Genomic DNA, 18100 nt, shown 5'->3' on the forward strand with positions numbered 1-18100 from the left:
ATTATGATCACTTTACACTTTAATACGCATATTGTCGTATTTTAGCGCTGCACCTATTTTTTTAGACAGTGACAGTTGACAGTTCTTCAACAACTTTAGAAAGCCTAATGCAGTTATCATAGTTGACAAATTTCTTATGCTTATACTGTCTAGATGAGCCCAATATATGAGGACCAGAGATTTGTTGAAGGATTACTGGCAGATCTCTCACTACTGACTGTATTTGTAATGCTGAAGGGCTCCTTTCAGTATATGTAATGGCCTGTGGATGATAATATGCCCCAGCTTCTTTTCATGGACAGAACCATGGACAGCGTCCTACATCCCCAACAGAGGTACGCAGCTGCGTATCTGGATGATGTCATCGTTCATAATTCTGACAAGGCCTACCAGCTGCATATGGTACAAGCAGTTCTAGATACCTTACATGAAGCTAGCTTTATCATAAACACACAGGAATGCACCACTGGACTAGAGGAAGTCAAATAGTTGGGTTATACCATTGGCCATAGGATCAATAAACCCCAAGTTAATAATACAGACACTGTCCAGGGGTGGCTACATCATGCCAATATGAAGCAGATTTGGGCCTTTTTGTGTATTGTAGTGCATTATAGAATATTTACAGACTTTGTAATGATTAAGTGCAGAGCAGACTTTTGTACTCAGCCAGCGTTAGAAGCTACTGATTAGAAAAATGTATTGTCTAGACCAGAAGTGTTCAACCTTTTGATGAGCGAGGGCCACATAAGTGATTTTCTCCTGAAGCTGCTAAATGCCTGGCAAATGTATTGTCTAGACCAGGAGTGTTCAACCTTTTGATGAGCGAGGGCCACGTAAGTGATTTTCTCCTGAAGCTGCTGAATGCCTGGCATAAGGGAGAGGAGAAGCCAGCTTTCAGCAGTTGCAGGAGGAAAATGGAGAGAATTGGTCCTGTATATGTTGTCCCCACCCAGCCCTCCTGTCCAAGTGTAAAACAGAATGTGACAGGGACCACCATTGCAACCCCTGACACCTGTGGTAGGGGGGGTAAAAACACTCCTCAACTATAGCAATTTACGCCCTCCCAAACTGCAAATGTAAACAAATCCCTACTGTCCTGAGCCCCCTATGAGGCTGCTTTCACAGTGATTTGCTGTTGCTTACCCACACCACAGGTGCAGTGCAGTGTGCCTACGGCTTTCCTGTGGATTAGCTGTGCTTTGCCATAGACATCTATTATATCTTGTGCACAAAACCCGCAGGATATAATAGAAGTGCACTTCCCTGGTTTGAGGTCGGGGCCACATCAGAGAGCTCCAAGGGCCACAGGTTTAGTACCCCTGGTCTAGACTATTGCCTGAGATTTTGGTTTGGGGTGGTATTGTTCTATGTACAGAATAGAGAAGAGTATTCCGTAATCTTTTTGAGTAGAAAACTGAATGAGCATGAGAGAAATTATGTGATCATTGAAAAGAATGCTTATCCATCAAAGGGTGTTGGATTCTTTCTGCTAGGAAGATAGTTTGGCCCCTTTCACACAGGGCAGAATCCCCTTCACTCAGCAGGAGACCTGTCTGCTGATCCCTTGCTGATCAGAGCAGAACAAGCAGATGACAGGTCCGTCAGGGACTGAGTCTGCTCTGCTCAATGGGCGGCCGGGTGTAAAAGGCCCTCCGATCTGATCCGTTAAGATGGGGAGCAGATCCACTTGTTTTTATAGTGGACTGGATTGGAATGGAGGTATGCGGGTGTAAAAAGACACAAGTCCGTTTACACCTGCCAGTCCATAGGGACACAAGGACCTTCTGAATTAGTCCACCCAATAAACTGACAGGTGAACCTCATTGGATCACCTGTGTAAAAGGGTCCTTAAAGTTGGTGACAGATCATGCCTCTTTGAAGTGGAAAGCCCAGAAAAAATAAAGAAACAGATGTATGAATAGCTGTTTCCTACAGGATTTTAGCTTCACAGTTAAAACAAAATGTGAAATGGGAATATCCACTCCCGAGTACACTTGCTACTCACCAGCTGGAAGTTTAACTGCCCCCCCAATTTTTTTTTATCACATTTTAGCTGTAAATTTCTTGCTGTTGCTGTCACCCACCACAAAAAAAATAATCTCCTACTCCTGATATTTGCTGCAATATCATATTTGTTTATAGTATTTGATGTTTTACCTATAGTAGGACCAAGTAATAACAGTGTGTAAATTTTCTTCTTTTGTTATCCTCCCTAAAACACACTGACACTAAATTAAAAAATAAAGTTTATTCTTAAACTGGGCACACAGTTTTTTTTCATTCAACCAGTGGGTTGAACAAAAACTGTGCTATTGCATTCTGACAGTGGGAACTTCCTTCTCAGTCAGAATACACCGACCGGCACTGCAGCCATTGGTCAAATGCTGTTTTTTCCAGCAAGACTATTCAACAGAGGCCGACTCCTGCTGCTGTCAGCCAAATCATGCGGGGGGTGGGGCCAAGCTTCACTGTGTGTGTGTCTATGGATGCACACAGCTCGGCGTGGGATTGAGTCTACACGTGTCCCCATAACAAGCAGCTTGCCACAGGAGCACATGGTAAAGAGGAGGAGCCCAGAGCACCGACAGGTGACCCTAGAAGTAGAGGTTTGGGGACCATTGCACAGAGCAGGAAAGTATAACATGTTTTTTATTTAAAAAAACAACAACTTTACAACCACTTTAAGGCTTGATGTAGACTAGCCTCTCCTGAGATCTGCATATTAGTGTGACACTGGCATCAGTGGGTTACTTTTTGCTTTCTTCAGACTCGCTGAAACTCACAAATATCACCAGCCTATATCTTAAAGCGGAGCTCCACCCAAAGGGGGAGTTCTGATTTAAAGCTTTGTCCACTGCTCCCCATTAAGGATTGGCACCTTTGAGGGGGGGAGGGGGGTTACCTGAATTTGACAGGTACCCGCTTCCACTTCTGCTGCAATTGCCTAGGCAATAGGAAACAAAAGTTGTTCTCCACCCCTCCCTCTCCATAGACTTCTGGGACATGTAATGGGTCCCAGAAGACTACGGGACCATTCACAAAGTGCAGAGCTATTCACGCATACACAGTGGGCACCCGGCTGCAAAGCCGCAAGCTGTCACAGCCAGGTGTCAACACTGAAGATGCAGGCGCTGGGGACACAGGACGGCGGGTGAACCCAGCCAGTGTTAGGACACCACGGGATCAAGGGACAGGTGAGTGTTTTTTAAATATCAGCAGCTACAGTTTTTGTACCTGCTGACTTTTGTTTTTTTTTTTTTCATTTTGATTGGACCTCCGCTTTAAAGTGTATGTCAGTGAAATCCCAAACATGATTGTCAGCCCTGCCTGCTGTACTACAGAACTCAACTTCTCCCCTCACCTCTCTCTCTCCCTATCCACATGCCTACATTTCTTTCCCAACAACATAATGCTGGCACCTAGCCAACACTATGTATAGGGAAAGGGCTCTTGGGAGATATACAGTTGTGTTCAAAATAATAACAATAGCAAAATAATATTTCCATACACACAAATGCATTGGGGACACTACACATTCTATTCCAAATCAAAACATGAAGAAAAATATATCAAATTTGTGTTGTTCCTCTAAAAAAATTGAAGAAAAGTGAATATTAGACTGTTCAAAAAAATAGCAGTGTTTGTATTCTTCTTTACAAACTCAAACATTCACTATATAAACTGAAAAATGTTTGAAGATTTTGCTTTCCTTTGAATCACTTAATGAATATTTAGTTGTATAAGCACTGTTTCTGAGAACTGCTGTACATCTGTGTTGCATGGAGTCAACCAACTTCTGGCACCTGTGAACAGGTATTCCAGCCCAGGATGATTGGACTACATTCCACAGTTCTTCTCTATTTCTTGGTTTTGCCTCAGAAACTACATTTTTGATGTCACCCCACAGGTTTTCTATTGGATTAACCAGTTGCCGACCGCAGATAGCTGAATGACGGCTACACTGTGGCCGGCCAGTTCTGGGAGGGCGTTATATGTTGTCCTCCCAGAACGCACTTTCCTGCGCACTCCCCCCCCCCCCCGGGGCGCACACCTGGTGATCTCTGTGATCGTTGTGTCCTACGGATACAGCTGATCACGTGATGTGGTAAAAGGCCAATCACAGCGGCTTTTTACCACTTGAGCAGCCGTGTCCAATGACACGCTGATCACAGGGAAATGCAATTGCCGGTTCTCGGCTGCACTTTCCTCACACTGTCAGAAAGTGGGGAAAGTACTGCCGAGAACCGACAGTTGTCAGAGCAGGGATTGGCACTGATCATCAGGGCACTGATGATCAGTTCCCTGATGATCGGTGCCCAGCAGTGCCACCCACCAGTTCCACCCACCTGTACCCAGCAGTGCCACCCACCTGTGTCACCCAACTCTGCCCATCAGTGCCACCCACCTGTGCCCATCAGTGCTGCCAGTCAGTGCCCAGCAACTGAGCCAGTCAATGCCCAGCAGTGCAACCAGTCAGTTCCCAGTAGTGCCGCCAGTCAGTGCCCAGCAGTGCTGCCTATCATTGCTGCCTATCCGTACCCATCATCAGTGCTGCCTATCAGTTCCACCTATCAGTGCCGCCTATCCATGCCACCTCATTAGTGCTGCCTATCAGTGCCCTTCAGTGCTGCCTATCAGTGCAGCCTCATCAACACACATCAGTGAAGGAGAAAAATTACCTATTTGCAAACTTTTATGATAGAAACAAAGAAACCTTTTTTTTCAAATTTTTTGCTCTTTTTTTGTTTATAGCGCAAAAAGTAAAACACCCAGCGGCAAGTAAATACCACCAAAAGAAAGCTCTATTTGTGAGAAGAAAATGATAAAAATGTCATATGGGTACAGTGCTGCATGACTACACAATTGTCATTCAAAGTGCAACAGTGCTGAAAGCTGAAAATTGGCCTGGTAATGAAGGGAGTATAAGTGCCTGGTAGGAAAGTGGTTAAGATCCGAGGATTGGGCTGGCCACTCCATAACGTCAATCTTGTTGGTCTGGAACCAAGATGTTGCACGTTTACTGGTGTGTTTGGGGTCGTTGTCTTGTTGGAACACCCATTTCAAGGGCATTTCCTCTTCAGCATAAGGCAGCATGACCTCTTCAAGTATTTTGATGTATTCAAACTGATCCATGATCCCTGGTATGCGATAAATAGGCCCAACACCGTAGTATGAGAAACATCCCCATATCATGATGCTTGCACAACCATGCTTCACTGTCTTCACAGTGTACTGTGGCTTGAATTCAGTGTTTGGGGGTCGTCTGACAAACTGTCTCCGGCCACTAGACCCAAAAAGAACAATCTTACTTTCATCAGTCCACAAAATGTTGCACCATTTCTCTTTAGGCCAGTCAATGTGCTCTTTGTCAAATTGTAACCTCTTCAGCACATGTCTTTTTTTCAACAGTGGGACTTTGCGGGGGCTTCTAGCAGATAGCTTGGCTTCACATAGGCGTCTTCTAATTGTAACAGTACTCACAGGTAACTTTAGACCTTCTTTGATCTTCCTGGAGCTGATTGTTGGCTGAGTCCTTACCATTTTGGCTATTCTTCTATCCATTCGAATGGCAGTTTTTCACTTTCTTCCACGTCTTTCAGGTTTAATTTCCATTTTAAAGCATTTGCGATCATTTTAGCTGATCAGCCTATCATTTTCTGCACTTCTTTATATGTTTTCCCCTCCCCAATCAACTTTTAATCAAGGTACGCTGTTCTTCTGAACAATGTCTGGAACGACCCATTTTCCTCAGAATTTCAGAGAGAAATGCACTGTAACCAGCATGTACAACATTTGTTGCCTTCCTTCCTTAAATAAGGGCAATAATTGCCACCTGTTTTTCAAAGAATGAATGACCTCACTAATAGAACTCCACACTGCTATTATTTTGAACATGCCCCTTTCAATTAGTGATTCATTTACACAGAATCAGCAGCATGCATGTCATGACTGTTGGGTCTGTTGGAGTTCTATTACTCTACTACACCTGCTAGTAAATTATTTCCCATGTAGAAATATCATTTCTACCTAAAACAGTGATTGATCAGGTTAGTGATGTCTGACTGCTATTATTTTGAACACAACTGTAGGTCTCTGAAGGCAAGCCTATGTCAATAGGAACTGAGCTCAGCATCTGCCCCTGCAAAAAGCCTGGTAATGAAATCATAGCAAGCAATAAGGGCAGATTCTTGCCTCAGGAACAAGGCAAAATAAAAAATAAAAAAAGGGGGGGGGGGGGCGGTGGTAGAATTTGCAGGCAAATTGGGTAATGCCCAGACAGACACTTTAGGAAGCGATAAACCACACAAAAGCTTACATAAGGTTTTCTTTATTATTTTAGCATTTAATCATTGCTTAAATGAACCTTTGTGTCAGGCTGTTCATGAAAAATCATCAAAATCTTCATAAGGCGTACAGTCACATACGATACAATATATGTATTTACTATGAGCACAGCATTAATTTTCTCCTTTTTTCTTTTGCAGGACGTGGCATCATAGATATGTAAAACCTTGTTCACAGCATCTTCAGTGTGCTCAGCATGGTAATGCATACAATATAGTGACTTTTCGTGTTGTTGTTTTGTATTGTTAATCAGCCTTATTGCTGCTAACAGTAAGAACTCTCTTAGTTACTACAGTGGCCTATTACAGTATCAGTGTGCTGTTACATTTACAGGATTATTCAGTAAGGGCCCATTCACACCAGTCAAGTCCAATGTACTATGTTTACTGCATGTGCATTAGTAGGTATTGTGTTAAGACAGACCAGAGGATGCAGATGATCAGCTAAGTAAAAGTGCATTTGCCGTGCCCTAGACATAAGCAGACTGTTAGCCCTTACAGTGCAGGTGCAGCCCCACAGCAAGGGAGGGCCATAACGTTTCCTGGAGTTGGGCTTTAAATAAATGTCTAGCAGGCTTCAGTAGGCCTCAGCACTACTTGAAGCTTGTTGAAAGCCTGCCGGCAGCTTTCTTAAAGTGGAGCTCTGCCCAAAAGGGGAAGTTCCGCTTTAAGCCTTTTTCCCCCACTCCCCATTAAGGATTGGCACCTTTGGGGAATGGGGGTGAGTGGGTACCCGAATTTGACAGGTACCCACTTCCGCTGCAATGACCTAGTCGATCGGAAGCAGAAGTTGTCCTCCCCGTAGTTTTCTGGGACACATGACAGGTCCCAGAAGACTACGGGGCCATTCACAAAGCACAGCACTTCTCGTGCATGCGCAGTGGGTACCCGGCTGTGAAGCCGCAAGCTGTCACAGCTGCCTGCCTACACTGAAGATGCCGACACCAGGGAGAAAAGACAGGTGGTGAGGACACCACTGGACTGAAGGTCAGCGGCTACAGTTTTTGTAGCTGCTGACTTTTATTTATTTTTTTTTATCAGGTGGAACTCTGCTTTAAAGTATAACTACAGGCAAGTTTTTTTTTTGGTTTGGATAGAGTGGAAAGGTATCTTGTCAGGTTTCTACTGCTGTCTGTGCCCCTATTAGGGAGATTCACTCTATTTGTCCTGTTTACCATTATTGAAAGTGAAAGTAAAAGAAAATCCCAAATCTTGGGTTGACATCAGAACAGGAATAGAGATAAAATCTTCCAATAGGAACACTAGTACTGTTGACCCTGGTGACACCCCGGGATTATCTCAGTTTGGAGGGATTTCCTCACTTTCTGCTTTGGTTATGGGACAGGAAGTGAAGGGAATTCTCCCCAATGGGACACAGTTGGCAAAAAAAAAACCCTTACTTTATGCAAAATGAAAAAAAAAAGTTTTGCCTTTAGTACTACTTTAAAGTGACAGTCAGCACTCCCAATATTATGTTTCTTTAAAACCTAACTCCAGCTTTGCTGTCACTTTAAATAGTTTGTTTGGGCCAAGCTGGTCCAAACCAATTATTTTCTTTGCTAACACATGTGGCTCCTGTCAGCATTATATAAACCGTATGTAGCATCAGCTACATACAATATAGAGTGCTGTGTTGCGGCAGAGGTATGGAAACTTCCCATCCCGTTCCCGGAACAAAATACAGTTGGGCTGAACACTACTTTGCCATTCACAGGAAGCCTTGTATTTTATCAATGAATACAAGGCCGCCTGCCATTCCACCTTTGATAAAAATACATGGCTTCCTGTGAATGGCTCAGCAATGCTAAATGTGACTTGATTTTGTTCTGGGAACGGGACGGAAAGTTCCTGTACAGCTGCCGGAACACAGTGCTTTATACTGCATGTATCTGATGCTATATACAGTTTATCCACTTGTCGGCCTGCCACAGTAATTATATGCAGGGCGGCATGTGCAGGCACAATCACATACATGTACATCGTTGTGCCTGTTCCAGGTTAGAAGTGTGCTGCGTGCCCCTCCTGTGGCCAGGGCCAGTGCTAAACCATTTTGCACCCTAGGCAAGACCAGCTACAGTACCTTGAAAAAGTATTCATACCCCTTGAAATTTTTCACATTTTGTCATGTTGCAACCAAAAACGTAAATGTATTTTATTGGGATTTTATGCGATAGACCAACACAAAGTGGTACATAATTGTGAATTGGAAGGAAAATGATAATTGTTTTCAAAATATTTTACAAATAAATATCTGAAAAAGGTGGCGTGCATTTATTTCAGCCCCTTTACTCTGATACCCCTAACTAAAATCTAGTGGAACTAATTGCCTTCAGAAGTCACCTAATTAGTAAATAAAGTCCACCTGTGTGTAATTTAATTTCAGTATAAATACAGCTGTTCTGTTTGTTAGAGAACATTAGTGAACAAACCGCATCATAAAGGCCAAGGAACACACCAGAGAGGTCAGGGATAAAGTTGTGGAGAAGTTTAAACCAGTGTTAGGTTATGAAAAATTTTTCCCAAGCTGTGAACATCTCACGTAACACTGTTCAATCCTTTATCCAAAAAGGGAAATTGTATGACACAACTGCAAACCTACCAAGACATGGCCGTGCACCTAAACTGACAGGCCGGCAAGAAGAGCATTAATCAGAGAAGCAGCCAAGAGGCCCATGGTAACTCTGGAGGAGCTGCAGAGATCTACAGCTCAGGTGGGAGAATCTGTCCACAGGTCAGATGAGGCCAAAATTTTACTTTTTGGCCTAAAAGCAAAACACTATGTGTGGTGGAAAACTAACACTGCACATCACCCTAAACACACCATCCTCACCGAAACATGGTGGTGGCAGCATCATGTTTTGGGGATGCTTTTCTTCAGCAGGGACAGGGAAGCTGGTCAGAGTTGATGGGAAGATGTATGGAGCCAAATACAGGGCATTCTTAGAAGAAAACCTGTTAGTCTGCAAAAGATGTGAGACTGGGGCAGAGGTTCACCTTCCAGCAGGACAACGACCCTAAACATACAGCCAGAGCTACAATGGAATGGTTTAGATCAAAGCATATTCATGAGTTAGAATGGCCCAGTAAAAGTCCAGGCCTAAATCCAATTGAGAATCTGTGGCAAGACTTGAAAATTGCTGTTCACAGACGCTCTCGATCCAATCTGACAGAGGTTGAGCTATCTTGCAGGGAAGAATGGGCAAAAATTTCACCCTCTAGATGTGCAAAGCTGGTAGAGACATCCCTAAAAAGACTTGCAGCTGTAATTGCACCGAAAGGTGGTTCTACAAAGTATTGACTTGGGGGGCTGAATACAAATCCACGCCACACTTTTCAGATATTTGTAAAAAGTGTTGAAAACCATTTATCATTTTCCTTCCACTTCACAATTACAGTGGGGATCGAAAGTTTGGGCACCCCAGCTAAAAATTTGTATTAATGTGCATAAAGAAGCCAAAGAAAGATGGAAAAATCTCCAAAAGGCATCAAATTACAGATTAGACATTATATGTCAACAAAAGTTAGATTTTATTTCCATCATTTACACTTTCAAAATAACAGAAAACAAAAAAATGGCGTCTGCAAAAGTTTGGGCACCCTGCAGAATTTATAGCATGCACTGCCCCCTTTGCAAAGCTGAGACCTGCAGTGTCATGGATTGTTCTCAATCATCGTCTGGGAAGACCAGGTGATGTCAATCTCAAAGGTTTTAAATGCCCAGACTCATCTGACCTTGCCCCAACAATCAGCACCATGGGTTCTTCTAAGCAGTTGTCTAGAAAACTGAAACTGAAAATAGTTGACGCTCACAAAGCTGGAGAAGGCTATAAGAAGATAGCAAAGCGTTTTCAGATGTCAATATCCTCTGTTCGGAATGTAATTAAGAAATGGCAGTCATCAGGAACAGTGGAAGATAAAGCAAGATCTGGAAGACCAAGAAAAATATCAGACAGAACAGCTCGCAGGATTGTGGGAAAAACAATTCAAAACCCACGTTTGACTGCACGATCCCTCCAGAAAGATCTGGCAGACACTGGAGTTGTGGTACACTATTCCACTATAAAGAGATACTTGTACAAATTTGGTCTTCATGGAAGAGTCATCAGAAGAAAACCTCTTCTACGTCCTCACCACAAAAATCATTGTTTGAACTTTGCAAATGAACATATAGACAAGCCTGATGCATTGTGGAAACAAGTTCTGTGGACCGATGAGGTTAAAATTGAACTTTTTGGCCGGAATGAGCAAAGGTACGTTTGGAGAAGAAGGGGCACAGAATTTAATGAAAAGAACCTCTGTCCAACTGTTAAGCATGGGGTTGGATCAATCATGCTTTGGGGTTGTGTTGCAGCCAGTGGCACAGGGAACATCTCACGAGTAGAAGGAAAAATGGATTTAATAAAATTTCAGCAAATTTTGGATGGTAACTTGATGCCATCTGTGAAAAAGCTGAAGTTAAAGAGAGGATGGCTTCTACAAATGGATAATGATCCTAAACACACCTCGAAATCCACGGGGGATTACATCAAGAGGCGTAAACTGAAGGTTTTGCCATGGCCTTCACAATCTCCTGACCTCAACATAATTGAAAATCTATGGATAGACCTTAAAAGAGCAGTGCATGACAGACAGCCCAGAAATCTCAAAGAACTGGAAGACTTTTGTAAGGAAGAATGGGCAAAGATACCTCAATCAAGAATTGAAAGACTCTTGGCTGGCTACAAAAAGCGTTTACAAGCTGTGATACTTGCCAAAGGGGCAGTACAAGATATTAACTCTGCAGGGTGCCCAAACTTTTGCAGACGCCATTTTTTTGTTTTCTGTTATTTTGAAAGTGTAAATGATGGAAATAAAATCTAACTTTTGTTGACATATTATAAGAATGTCTAATCTGTAATTTGATGCCTTTTGGAGATTTTTCCATCTTTCCTTGGCTTCTTTATGCACATTAATACAAATTTTTAGCTGGGGTGCCCAAACTTTCGATCCCCACTGTATGTGCCACTTTGTGTTGGTCTATAACATAAAATCCCAATAAAAGACATTTAAGTTTTTGGTTGTAACATGACAAAATGTGGAACATTTCAGGTGTATGAATACTTTTTCAAGGAACTTTACTTGCACCCCCCCCCAAATAAATAAATATTTTAAAAAACAGAAAATATTAAATCAGCAAAACATGGAACTGTTAAAATTCTGTACCTGTGGCTGGCAGTGGCAGGGTGACCGTTGCAGTGAGTGGAGGATGATGGATCCACACTGACAGATCCCAGGCGGGAAATCCCCAGGCAATGGGGGGGGGGGGGGGGGGGGGGATAAAATGCTGCGACAGCAGGCAGCCCAGCCCCCACGCACAGAGAGAACACCTGAACTGAGCAATCCCACACAGTGACAGATCCGACACAACACACCACCACCAATACTGACACAGATCAGCAGGCACTAGAAGAGCAGGCTGTGGGATCATGATGATGTCATCACTTGCTGACACATTGCACATGTGATGGATGGCAGGCCGGGTCTCACTCACACAGATACAATGCATCAGAGTCAGACATTACCTTCCTCTGCAGGCACAGTTCCTCCTCCACGGATGAATGTAAAGAGAAGGGCTGGAGCTCTACAGTGATCAGCAGCCACCAGCCAGCTTGCAGTAAGGGACTGAGTCTGAGAGGAACACTGGAAGGAGCGGCAGCTCAGCTGCTACACTGGCCCCAGACACCCGGCATCTTCCTCTGTTCTTTCTTCCTCCCTTCTTCTGCCCCTCCTCTCAGCTGAAGGATCGTTCATGATGTGGAGGCATCCCACACAGAGAGAGTGCTGGCCTGTGCTGCGCCTCAAGCGCCCCTAGGTGGCAGTGCGCCCTAGATGGCTGCCTATTGGAAGCACCGGCCCTGCCTGTGACTGCTATGTCCACCGGACACAGTGGATTACAGTTACTGGTAATCTGTAACCGAGTATCATGTGATCGCTATGACTGATGATAGGGATCACATCATAAAAATGTGTTCTGTTGTTTCCAGTAGTGTTCTCAATGCACGCTGACAGTACTGGCTGTCAGCGCACATTGAGAACACTATGGAAACATTGATACCCAATGCCTCCTCTGTAGTTCTGGCTCCTGTGCAGGGGCGGACTGACAACTCATGGGGCCCCCGGGCAATAGGGATCATGGGGCCCCTGTGTCCTTGCCCACACTCAAAAAAGCCTATAAAAAAGGTACCAGGGGCATCTCATGGTGCTCCCTACTGACCCTGGGCCCTCGGGCAGTGCCCGAGTGCTCAAATGGTCAGTCCGCCCCTGCGAATTTAGAGTGAAGTGCCAGGGATACTGCATAGAGCAGGAGCTGAAGGGGGAGGTATTATTTCCTATGGCAAGACAGTGAAAGGGAACACAGAGCATGAACCCATGGCTGGATCATGAGGTGAGATCCCTTGAGTCTGTGTAGTGGTGTGATGCAGAGTGTGGGGGAGGGGGGTGCAGAGAGTCTGAGCACTGTGTGTGTGTGTAAGGCAGCAGTCAATACAGACTGGAGACTGAGCAGAGAGAGGGAGAACATGGCTGAAACAGGAGGTGACATCCAGTGTTTGGCAGCAGTGATGCAGACTGCAGAGAGGGGGAGCGCACAGCTGGATGAGACTGAATGTAACAGGAGGTAAGATTATATTAGCTATATGTTATGTCATAACTGTACATAAAGCTAATACAGTTAGGTCCAAATATATTTGGACACAGGCACAATTTTCATACTTTTGGCTCCATATGCCGCCATATGACGTCCTTTCAGGCATGCGCTGTGCACCTGCCCGCAGGTCCGCTCTGCGGTGCGACCTGTCACCGGCTGTGTACCTCAGACACGGCCGATGACAGATCTGTGTACCGGCCCCATTTCCAGTACCATGTGACCTGCTGTGACCAATCACAGCAGGTCACATGACAGTTGAATACAATGGATGGCTTCCTTTCATGCCATCCATTGTATACAAGTGTGTCTAGCTGTGAATCGACACAGAGATCACATGCACAAGCTGGGCCAATCACAGCCCAGCTGTCTCGTGTGCTTAGCCCTTGCCAAATCACAGCTAAGCACAACAAAAAAAAACCCTGAATGAATCGATGTCATTCAGGTAAATGCTTGCTTATAGCAAAGTAATTCTTTGCTATAAGCAAATTGTGTAAAAAACTGATCACTTCCCCAAAGTAGTACACTGTTACTATGGTAACATTATACTACTTTGGTCATAGTGAAATATGAAAAAAAACTTAAAAAAACCAGAAAAAAAATGTAATAAAAAATGTAAAATAAAAAAATTAAAATAAAAATAAATTTTTTTTTTCGTACTGTCACCAGTCAGTGTCCCTGATCACCGCCATGCCAGTTATAAGATGAAGCTGTACTGCACTGGTGACAGTATGTAAAAAAAAAAAAAAAAAAAAAAAAATTAAAATTATTTTTTTCATTTTTCGAAAAATTATGACAAAAATAATTACAACTTCAAAAAACTCGCCCTGTCTCTTATGAAATATGTCGGACTGTCTACTTTGCAAAAAGGGGTCATTTGGGGGATATCTGTACGATTCTGACATTCTTGGACCTCAAGAAATTAGATTGACTGTCAGTACTTCAGGATTGATCAATTTTCAGATCTATACCATAGTTTGTGAACTCTATAACTTTCCTACAGACTAAATAATAAATACTAATTTGGGTTATTTTCACCAAAGATATGTAGTAGAATACATCTTGGTCTAAATTTATGAAGAACAATTATTTATTTGCAAACTTTAACAGAAACAAAGAAAAACGTTTTTTTTTTCAAAATTTTTCGGTCTTTTTTTGTTAATTTAGCAAAAAATAAAAATCCCAGTGGTGATTAAATACCACCAAAAGAAAGCTCTAATGTGTGAAAAAATTAATTTTAGTTTGGGTACAGTGTTGTATGACCACGCAATTGTCATTCAAAGTGTGAGAGCGCTGCAACCTGAAAAATGTCCTGGGTAGGAAGGGGGTAAAAGTGCCCTGTATGGAAGCGGTTAATTCAGGGGGTTGAACATAAATATCAAGTAAAAATTGTAGGAACTGCAATCAATTTTATACACAGTCCCTCCATTTTCAGGGGTTCAAATGTAATTGGACAAATTTAACATAAGCATAAATAAAATGTTCATTTTTAATATTTTGTTGAGAATCCTTTACTGGCAATGACTGCCTGAAGTCTGGAACCCATGGACATTACCAAAGACTGGGTTTCCTCCATTCTGATTCTTTGCCAGGCTAACTGCAGCTGTCTTCAGTTGTTCTTTATTTGTGGGTCTTTCTGCCTTTAGTTTTGCTTCAGAAAGTGAAATGCATGCTCAATTGGGTTGAGATCAGGTGAATGACTTGGCCATTGCAAAATATTTCACTTCTTTTCCTTCAAAAGCTCCTGGGTTGCTTTAGAAGTGTTTTCTGGATCATTGTCCATCTGTACTGTGAAGCACCGTCCAATCAACTTTGCTGCATTTGGCTGAATCTGGGCTGACAGTATATCTCTAAACACTGCAGAATTCAGTCACATCATCAATAAACACCAATGACCCAGTGCCACTGGAAGACATGCATGCTCATGCCATCACACTGCCTCCACCATGTTTTACAGATGATGTTGTGTGCTTTAGATCATAAGCAGTTCCAAGCCTCCTCCACACTTTTTTCTTCCTGTCATTCTGGTACAGATTAATCTTAGTTTCATCCTTCCAAAGAATGCTTTTGCAGAACTGGTCTGGCTTTTTTAGATGTTTTTTGGCAAAGTCTAATCTGGCTTTTCTATTCTTTAGGCTTATGAATGGTTTGCACCTTGTGGTGAACCCTCTGTATTTGCTCTCATGAAGTCTTCTCTTTATTGTAGACTTTGCCAACGATACACCCACCTCCTGGAGAGTGTCCTTCACTTGTCTGAATGTTGTGAATGGGTTTTTCTTTACCATAGAGAGGATCCTTCAATCATCCACCACTGTTGTCTTCCATGGACATCAGTGCCTTTTTATGTTGCTGAGCTCACCAGTGCGTTCTTCTTTCCTCAGAATGTACCAAACTGTTGCTTTGGCCACTTCTAATGTTGCTGCTATCTCTCTGATGGATTTGTTTCATTTTTGAAGCTTTACAATGGCCTGTTTTACTTGCATGCGCAGCTCCTTTGAATGCATGATGTAGGTTTACACCAATAGATTCCAAATGCAAATACCACACTTAGAATCAACTCCAGACCTTTTACGTGTTTAATTGATGAAGAAATAACGAAGGAGTAGCCCACACCTGGCCATAAAACAGCTTTTGATTAAATTGTCCAATTACTTTTGGTCCCTTGAAAAAGGGGGGATGGCTATTCTTGAGAGCTGTAATTCTTAAACCCTTCCTCCAATTTGGATGTACATACCCTCAAATGAAACCTGAGAGTGTGCACTTTCAGCCCATATCCATTATATAACTATAGCCTGAATATGTTTTGGTAAATACCTGAAAAAACTAAAATTGGGCCTGTGTCCAAATATATATACCTAACTGTATGATCTCACCTCCTGCTACATTCATTCTCATCCAGCCTTGTTCCAGTCTACATTCAATGCTGCCATACACTGGATGTCATATTCATTCACGTGCTCTCACTCTCCGCTTCCCCCCTCCACAGTCTGTATTCACTGCTGCTAGGATGTCACCTCCTGATCCAGCCACATGTTCCCACTCTCTGCACTCCTCTTGATGCCACCCTCTTAGTTCACATGAACCACAACTACAGGTTGGTCAGGTATCAATGTGCACTGTTAGTTCATATTGAAAACAACATTGGACAGATATACATCCTCCACAATATTTATTTGTGGTGGAACTCTATTTGAGAAACTCTGTGTTATGGATTTGTAGAGCGGTGCAGGGAAACATACTGTTATTTGCTGCACTGTTCCCAACAGGTCCTCCTCTACTGTCTGTTCCAGGCTCTTATATGTGATAACACCTGGGATGGACGAGAAGAGGGCTAGCGGAGATCAAGGGGAAACTGCATGTTACAACAACAGCAAATAACTGCTGTGCTATACGGAACATCTACAAATGTTGCACCACAAACAGTTAACAAGCAATAGTCAAACACATGTGGCAAATGAAACCTAGTGTAAAAATACCTAACAAAAGTAACTATAATGTAATATATTGTATACAAAGCTAGGGAAGAGATCAGGTAAGGCAAGGTCAGACAGCAGATGGAAGGAACAGCAGGTCAAACAGGTCAGGAAGGGGGTCAGACCAGGGATCAGGTAATGGCAGTGAAATCAGGGTAACAGGTACAGAAGCAAGATCAGGGCATCACAATCAGAAGGTCCGGCTCACAGCACAAAACACTGAGGCACTGTGGAATGATAGATGAGGGGCTAAGTACCTGCCCAACAACCAACATCAGATGCAGACTAATCCCTAGCATTTGCTGGCCCCCGGGAGCCATCCACTGGTGGACACTGGAACTACACCTTATAGTTCTGAGGATCACCATGCCACCAGAAGGTGCTTTAGTTCCTGACATTGTGCCTGAACACCCCGATTGATTTTTATTCTGTCTTGAATTTCTTGAGCAGGAGAGTGGCCAAGAAATGAGCTGATTACTCTGCTGTTTCTGCTTTTAGAGTTCAGTCATGTGGTTTGATGTGGAGAGAAGACCTGTTTGTGTAACTTACCTGCAGCAGATTAAAATCATATATCCTGCCTTCTGGACAGGGCTTTGCTGTGTGATAAAGCTATATAAATCTCAGACCTAGTTTGACACAAATAAAAACCCTTTGGCAGGTAAAGCAATCACACTTATATGTAGATCATCGGTGTATTTATTTCCATTTCCCCTAGTACATTATATATAGCTGTTTGCTTGAAGCTCAACTACAGTACATTTTTAGTGTTTGTAATCTTTGTATCTCATAAATATGAACACTACAAGATATTTAACAAATGGATTACTTTTTTTTTCAGCCAACTAAAAGTGCCAAATCGAAGGGGTCTGCCAAATCAAAGAAAACAAAGGGAAAGAAGTCAAAGAAAACAAAAAAAAGTAAAGAGCCCAAACCTGAAGTGGACATACTCAGCCCTGCTGCCATGATGAATGCTTACTATATATCTCACAATGCTGTGGACTGTTTGGAATTTCGAGGCTTTAATTGGTCTGGAGCTCCAAAAAAGAAAGGGAAGAAAGGAAAGAAAGGAAAGAAAAAGAAATAGTTGTATTACATTTACTGGCAGCAGTTTATTATTGGTGCCAAAAAGAAGACAACTAGTTGACCTTACATGAACTGTCAAGACATATAATCTTCCTTAATGGTATCATTAGATACCACTTCTGGCTTTTTTTACTTTATAGCAATTAGCAATAAATTGTAGTGCAAATGTAACTGTATCTGGTGTATTTTGATAGCTTTTAGCTATTTTATATTCAAAGAATTGTTGTGTATATTTCAGTTGTTGCTCACCATTTCTTAGATCTATCGCCAACAATCCAAAGACTGGTTGTATTCTTCTCATCAACTTAATTTCCTCTCAATTTCAAGAAATGTAATTTTCAAAGACAGTAAATACATATAGACCAGAACTGGGAGGCAGCTAGCCCAATTCTGATCAAGTAGGCCCTGTTTATCACACTCAGTTAAAGTATATGTAAACCCAATCACTGGAATTTCATATTACCTTTAATATATGAATATAATTTAAAAAGCCTCTTGCTTAGAATCTGAGTGAG

At 42.6% G+C, this 18100-nt stretch overlaps 1 protein-coding gene across 3 annotated transcripts in view; it reads left to right on the plus strand.

The window, feature by feature from the left end:
* SMKR1 (small lysine rich protein 1) overlaps positions 1–17756 on the plus strand; it is a 30033-nt gene extending 12277 nt beyond the window's left edge. Inside the window, exons 2-4 of one of the 3 annotated variants that reach the window (XM_089676925.1) lie at positions 5413–5486; positions 6489–6547; positions 17341–17756. In XM_089676925.1, coding sequence (XP_089533051.1) covers positions 6545–6547; positions 17341–17586 — 249 coding nt within the window. In that variant the 5' untranslated portion in view covers positions 5413–5486; positions 6489–6544 and the 3' untranslated portion in view covers positions 17587–17756. Of the gene's footprint in view, positions 1–5412; positions 5487–6488; positions 6548–8915; positions 9059–17340 lie in introns of those variants that run through there. The other 2 variants (XM_089676924.1, XM_089676923.1) reach the window with 2 other exon arrangements.
* The last annotated feature ends 344 nt before the right edge of the window (positions 17757–18100 follow it).

This window comes from Staurois parvus, unplaced genomic scaffold (assembly GCF_062004578.1).
Source record: "Staurois parvus isolate SC_StPar_1 unplaced genomic scaffold, SC_StPar_1.0 ptg000175l, whole genome shotgun sequence".
NCBI classification, from domain to species: Eukaryota; Metazoa; Chordata; class Amphibia; order Anura; family Ranidae; genus Staurois; species Staurois parvus.